We start from the raw sequence: 7,581 nt of genomic DNA on the forward strand, positions 1-7,581 counted from the left end.
CAAACCTGAGTTTGGGCTAGGCAAACGTTATTGAAAAGGTTTTTTGCAGTGTTCAGAAGCAAGAGTGAAAAGGAACTAGGGTTGGAAAATCAGAGGGATGGTAACATGTAACTGCAACAAAAAACAGTTGTAAATGAACTTGGAGATGAAAAGGTAGGAGAAGCAAGTTGGACTAGGAATGCTTCATTTCTTACAAGGTGCAGGAGTTGAGCTAAGACTGCAATTTGAATGAAGACACAAGTAAGAATATGTACCCAAGGGATCAGATGGCTCTTCAGCATGGTAGTTGAAGTCAATGGAGGCAAGTGTGAAAATCTGCAGAAGGAACAGGATGGATCATGAACTAAACATTGCAATGAAATCTTAGAGGATATTGGACAATTAACAACATAAAGAAGTGACAGATCAAAGAGAAAAAAAAATGCAAACGAACTGGATGAAGTGTTATGAAAAAAAAAGGAAAAAAAAAGAAAATGTTGGAAAGAGGTAAAAAGAGGAGTTAACTTGGCAGGAGTGGAAGCATGATATTCCCACTGCAGCCTGGTCTAAGGAGGAAGGTCCTGAATAAACAAGAAAACAGCTGCCTAAGAGGTCTGAGCTTCTGTGAGAACGGAAGCTGCCAAAGTGATACATGAAGATAACATGGATGTTCTTGATCTTTTTAGGGATGACACAAGCTTTTTGGAGACAAGAACAGAAGAGGATAAAAAGAAGGAAGGAATGTAATTAGTAACGGTGACTAAAAAGAGGAAGAAAGCAAGTCATAAAGACCAGGGAGAATCAAGAAGGTGGGCACAAAAGGAATAGGCATACTGAGGCAAACAGAACATGATGGGGCAGGAAAAGGATGAAATGGATGTGACATACGGACTCGAACTGCTGAGGGAAGAGTCTAAAGTGGAGAAATGAAGAGGAGCTACTGGAAGCCTCAGAAGGCTCAGAAGGGGTAACATAACAAAGTTATCAAATGAAATAAATATCTGGATGTTAGATGCAGATGGCACTCTTTCTGAGTCACTGGTGTATCTGTGTAGCAGAATACATGCAAGGACACATTGCCGCAGTTATTTCCACTTTAAGATAACATAATTAACAGTCTCAAATCAATGAATGCATAAAATTGCACAATAACATTTATGATATTTCTAACAGGTTTCTTGCACCCCAAATTTAGCATTTTTTCACTGAAAATATGAAACAAATTTTGAATCCACTGATCACGCTGAATGCACCATTCTTAATGGGGAAATGGGCCATTTTCAGTAAGAAATTTGCAAATAAATTTGTGAAAAAGCCTATTTTTTTAATATACATTATTTTGGTCTTCATATATCTGTTTAGAATAAAAACTCTCAAATACTTTTTTTCACCTCTTATGGAAAGAATTAACTTGGTCAATTTGGTCATATTTTGATTTAATACATAGAAGAATCTGGTAACTTTTGTTAGAATCGAGATTTTAATGTCCCGACCAAACCATTTTACATGTTGGATTTTTTTATGATCAGTAGATTACTGCAGTGCTTAAGAGGTAATAATACTAAGGTACCTGGTGTGGGGAAGAGAACCTCTTTTCGTATGTCAGCCTATTCCCCTCAATGGATAATCGGAAACCTTTTTTTCGGATGCTGTCCTCTGATTCAGATTTGTGAAATTCTTCATCTTTCTCCTCTCCTTCGGACTGCTCTTTTTGCTTTTTTTTCTTTCTTCTATTCCTCCTCTCCTTAGCACTCTTCGAGCTGAGTTTTGATGCCTCAGATGAACTTTCAGAGAATCCACCTATTCCACCTACGCCACTATAATCTCTTGAGTCAGCTGCTGCAGCTGCTGCTGCTGCCTATATATATAAGCACATATGCAATTTCCATCATTTATACAAATATACACCATTCACTTTTTTAAATGTATTGCCATTCTTAAAAGAAAAAGAATTTGAAATGAAAGTAGTGATCTCAATTCACTGAAGTCAGTGTATTGCAAGATGTGGAGTGTGCAATAAAAGCAATAATAACTTGTCACAGCTCCATAATTGAGAAATTGGGAGCAGCCTGAGGGAGAATGGCACAATCAAAGAACCAAGTTAACAAACATCTGTTCTGGATTGAAGCAATTTGTTGTGCATTTTGTGAAGCAGTGAATTTTTCACCTGCAAATACTACATTAAACAACAAATTATATGTAAGTCAGGAACCAAGGCTAAAACAGAATCCCCGCTACCAGGAAGCAACCTTTTTCTTTCACCATTTTGCTGTATTTTGCATACTCTCTCCTCTGTTCAAGATGTGATGTAATATTATTTGTCTCAGTATCAGAGACCTGATAAAATTTGCAGACTGTTAAGAGTCTTGTTGCTTTTCAAAGCTTCAAACATTTGTGGAGTATTTGTTTAACGTTTATTTACAAGTTCTCAAAGACAGTTTTCTATTAAAATGGTCTCCAAAACAATGAAAAGGAGATTTGTAGTAGTATGACATTATGATTGTACCAGAAAAGCATTTTCTCTAGTTTTCCTAAAAAAACACTGAACACTAAATATCTTCTGCTGAAAGAGCTGGGGAGGGAGTAGAAAAAGCCTAGTGTTGCTGTAGCAAAATATTTCTCCCACATTATCTAAAATAATTTTGCTTGTTACTAAATAAGCAGAACTCTTTTTTTTTTTTTTTTTGGTTGCTTGTTTTTTCTCCACATCTTTATTGCTTACTGGCTTTTTATCATTTTTTTGTCACTTGTCAGGAGGTCCACTCAAGACAACAGAATTAGTGCAATGGAAAACAGTTAAAGATTTGATGCAAAAGGAAGGAATTTATAACATGGGAGGTAACATGTTCTTAGGAGTGCGGAGGAGGGAAATATTCTCACATATGATCATAAAATATTTGGTCACTGGGAGGAATTTTAATTTGCAGGGATACCTGTGCTTCTTCCTGCTGCTTTTTCAGTTGCTCCAACATTTGTTGAAATTCTGCTTCTTTCTGCTCTGCTTCCTCCATGGTTGCTTGATTCTGTTCCTCATAGGCCATGGCAACCACAGCCAGGATCAAGTTGATCAGGTAGAAAGAGCCCAGGAAAATAACCAAAACAAAAAATATCATGTATGTTTTCCCAGCAGCACGCAGTGTCTGGGGAAAGAGAGATACACACATTTTTAGCAAACCTCTAAATACCACCATATAAACTTGTGGCATCTGGGTTGTAATCTAGAAATGCATTTTAAGTTTGCCTGTGTGAGCACAAGCTTAGTTAATTACTCCATACAAAAATATTTAGTATTATCTCCTGGCTATCTGGGCAAAATTCAAGTTTTGTGTCTGCTGTGGTCAAAGTAAACAAAATTTTATAGCTTGCATACTTCAGAATACTAATGAGAATGCATAGCAGCAGTTGCTGCTCTGACTATATTTCTATATTATGTTACAGTCACAGAATCTAACAGTAGAGGGGCCACTTGTCAGCATCTTACCTTCTTGTATCATCAATCCCAAACTGCAGGGCCACAAAGACTGTGCAGTGTGTGAATTGCCATGCTGCACAACAATATTGTCCTTCAGATTTATGATCTGTGTAGCTTCGTGATGTGATATTGAAAGAGCCTTTTCAAATACAACGTATCTGTACTGGATTGCAAATTAATTTTACTGTAGTATGTACTTAGAACATGTTTGGGCAAAAAGTTTAAGAATTTAAAGTTCATTTACTCATTTGTGAAATGGAACCAATAACGCTTAACTATCTCTATAAAATAACAGCTATTTCTTATTATTAGGTATTTGATTAGCACACGGGAACCTAAATTATGCACAAAGCCCCTACAGTTTTAGACAGTTTACATATATGACATAAAAGATGTTTTCTGTATCAAAGGCCTCAGGGAAACGTGAATGAAAATAACTATGCAAATACTATGCAGTAATGGTATTGGTGATGGTGCTGTTTATTTTAATAAGTCCTCACCAGCTGGTAAAGATTCTCCCAAAAGTCCTGAGTCATCAATCGAAACAGTGACAAGAATGCCCAACTGAATGTATCAAAACTTGTGTAGCCATAGTTGGGGTTTCTACCAGCTTTCACACATATATATCCTTCTGGACATTGACTACAAAAGAAGAGGAAATGCTATTTTTAACAACTACTCTAAATTACGATATTCTATAGTAAATCACAAAATTGTTCAGGAGTACCAGTTGCTAATGAAATCATGAACAAGTAAAATTGTATTCTACATACCTAAGATAAAAATTGAAAATCACACAAATATATTTTAAATTCCATTTCCTAATGATATTTCAGTGCTTTAAAATAAAACTAAGAGTAAGCTACCCTTCCCCACCAATCTTTCATGTCAATAAAACTCCATAGGACAGCAGAAGAACATCAGCTCCCATGGCTGAACATAAGCAGCTGCCCGCCAAACTGCAGTAACATTTATGCACCCAGGATTCACATTTACAATATTAGCCTAAAATACTGAGAAAATGCCCATGTAAAATCAAATCACATCGATGATGTACTTGGTATATACTTAGGTATACTTAGGTATAATTTCATATTTCAAAACACTGGTATTTGAAACTATACAGTACAGTGGATACTTAATTGGCCACCCGAACTATTCTTGAGTAATTATTTTTTCATGATGCATAATGAAAAACAACCACCAATTTCTTACCCTGCATCTGAGCTATTGCCACACAGAAGAGCATCATTTTGTCCTTCCAAAAAGTAGAAATGATCTATTTAAAAAAAAAAAAAGAAAATGCAGTATGAAAGATAACATTCATATCTAATACCAGTTGAGCAATGATACGGAGTCTTACACTTTAAAGAAACAGAACTCAGAAACAGTTTAACTGGAATATCTGATGATTAGAAATAAATAAACAGAATGGAAAATACTGATCTAGATGAATATGATTTTTCAGGAGTTTTGAAATCTGGCCTACCAAATTAGAAAATGGAAAGACAGATGCATAGATAATTGTGAGCGACCTACCAGAAGGTTAAAATTGACAGACTATCAATTTTTGTATGTCAGCAAATGCCTGAAATTATGCCAGGAAAATATGAAAAGGGATAAGGGATATTCTGCCTTTTATCATTCATGTTAGTAAAAATCATTTAGTGTTACTCATTTGCAATATTCATTATATATTATTTTATCCAAACATTAATTGCAAACATTTTGAAGTCTTTGCATCACAACACAACATGCACAACAAGGTGCCACTGGAGCTGAGGGAAAAATCAAGCTTTTATTTTACACGATACAAAACTACTAGGCAAAATTCTCCACTAGAAGAATCCGTGTAAATTTTAATAGAATAGGGTAAGAACTAAGGTTAGGCTAACAATCAAAATGAGATAAAATATAGTTCAAAAAGTTTTAAGACTTAAAATTCCCAGACATCTTTTCTTTCTCCTGCTTTAAGGCAGAAAAGGAAATAGAGCTTCCTATCAGTTCCTTTTTTGGGATTCGTAAAGTAAAATGGGAATCTCTAGCACAGATTTTTGGTTCAGGTGACATTAAGTTAAAGAGAAATGGCCACAATTAGGTTATGTTCTAGCCTTCCCAGGAAGCAGATGGTTCTCTGGGACCCACTGCCAGCTGGCAGAGTTCAGCTTAGCTGGCACGAACTCACCAGGGGCCAATGCTAAACAGACAATCGGGGAACTGCAACCAGTTCCTGCTGACTGTTTCTACTCTGCCACCACCACTATACAAAGGACACAGCATAAAATCTGCTTACTTTAAAAACAGAGATTAGGCACAAAACTCTACACCAGCCATCTATTCTCAGATACGACACATGTGCTCACGTAATGCTCAAGAGACTTGTGTCCATCTCCTGTCAGATATTTTAAGCTTCTAAACAGGGTTTAAACATCTGATGATGGAGATAGGCACCAAACTGTTTTTTTCAGAATTGCTTGTGTCCCTAATTCCCATTCCTTTGTAGCACAGTTCCATCTTGGGTAGGACAGGACCCAGATAAACATTCTCAGAGAGTTACTCGCATGTGCCTAACGGCCCAGCATTAACTTAAGAGGTCATCTTCTGGAAGATCCTAAGGGGATCTGTGCTATATGTTTTCATCACAAGTTTCATTACCGACTCGAGATGGGATAATGTGAATATGAATCAAGTACTCTGAAGATACCAAAGTAGGAGAGGACACGACTGAAATTTAGAATGACTTTGATAAACTGGTGAGCTGGTCTACAAGCAATTGGATTTGCTTCAGCAGATATAAGTGAAAAATGCTCCTATTGACAAGGAAAAATCAAATGCAAAATGCAAAACAGACAATAAGTGTCTACATAGTGTACTGCACTGGCTATGGCTATGGCCAGTGCAGTACAGAAGGATGCAGTGGCTGTTGTGAATCACAAACTGATCCTGAGTCATAAATATGGTTGGATTGTAAAAAATAGTGTGATTTTGAGATACGTTAATAGGAATGTTGTTGTTACGGGACATGAGTTATGTACTTTTCTCTAATTTATACCTTTACTGGAGTAAAAAACAAGAGATTTGAGCACTTACTTTAATAAAATATAGACTAATTGGAAAGAATCCCAAAGAGCAAAAAAATGTGAAGAGTTTGGTGAAGCAGGCTTGCCTGTTAGAAAACACCAGGAACAGCCAAAATAACAGTGTTAAATATCATAAAGATTATTATAAAGCAGACTGAATTATCTTATTTCTCAGACCATAAGAGAAGTAGTAATATATTCAATCTGTAATTCACAACAGGTCAAGTACTAAAAAAAAATCTACTTGTGTGACCTAGTGTTAGAAGAAGCTAAAGGTTTGGAGTAGAGCAGAACAGAACAGGATCTCTTTCTCAGAGGGTTTTACGAACAGGTTATCATCCAACATCTCTTCCAATCCGGCATTTCTATGCTATTACTAGCATGTTGAGAGGATAAATGAGACTCGGAGGCAATGAGACTCGGATCCAAAGGGATTTAGCTGTTAAACTGAGGTTTCTTAACTTTCAGTAAAAGTCACTGAGAGCTAGGTGCTTTACAGGAGTTACATACCCAACTACCTTGTCAACAAAGGCATCAGCTACAACATTTATGTAGAAGATATAAAAAACTTAAGGTTGTGCCTTACAAAATTAGTTTAAAATCTAAACATTAAATACCATAAAATAAATCAATAGGAGAGACAGAAGCTATCTACCATCATTAAAGACACAGTAGTAAGTTATTGCTCAGAAATAACTTTCCGAGTTATTTTATCTGAATTTTAAAGCATTTTATGTTTAGGCAGCAGTGACATTACCTCAGACAGAGAAAATACTGCATTATGAGGCATAAAGGAAATTAAAATGTTAGCTTCTTAGTACATTAGCAAAAAATGAAAAGATATAACACGTAGTCTGCTTCCTGGTTTGCTAGAGCAAAGTGCATAGGAAAATCACTAGCAGGATTCAGGAGCTAAACGGTGTTCAAATATGGGTTTATGATGATACTTGGACAGTATAATCTGCTAATGTATCTATATTAGGACCGTCACACCACTTTTGGAGGCATTTAGCAGAAACCTCTGCATTCTGCAGCACTGTGCCCTATAAG

The 7,581-nt window shown here is 36.2% G+C and overlaps 1 protein-coding gene across 4 annotated transcripts in view; it reads right to left on the bottom strand.

Annotated features, from left to right (window-relative positions):
• SCN2A (sodium voltage-gated channel alpha subunit 2) overlaps nucleotides 1-7,581 on the bottom strand; it is a 70,640-nt gene that overhangs the window by 34,741 nt on the left and 28,318 nt on the right. For all 4 annotated transcript variants that reach the window (XM_026050519.1, XM_026050758.1, XM_026050606.1 and 1 more), the window contains exons 8-11: nucleotides 4,667-4,730; nucleotides 3,952-4,093; nucleotides 2,913-3,119; nucleotides 1,550-1,837 (exon numbers count right to left, since the gene is read on the bottom strand). In XM_026050519.1, coding sequence (XP_025906304.1) covers nucleotides 1,550-1,837; nucleotides 2,913-3,119; nucleotides 3,952-4,093; nucleotides 4,667-4,730 — 701 coding nt within the window. The remainder of the gene's footprint in view (nucleotides 1-1,549; nucleotides 1,838-2,912; nucleotides 3,120-3,951; nucleotides 4,094-4,666; nucleotides 4,731-7,581) is intronic.

This window comes from Nothoprocta perdicaria, unplaced genomic scaffold (assembly GCF_003342845.1).
Source record: "Nothoprocta perdicaria isolate Ctin4 unplaced genomic scaffold, notPer1 scaffold_0, whole genome shotgun sequence".
In the NCBI taxonomy this organism is placed as follows: Eukaryota; Metazoa; Chordata; class Aves; order Tinamiformes; family Tinamidae; genus Nothoprocta; species Nothoprocta perdicaria.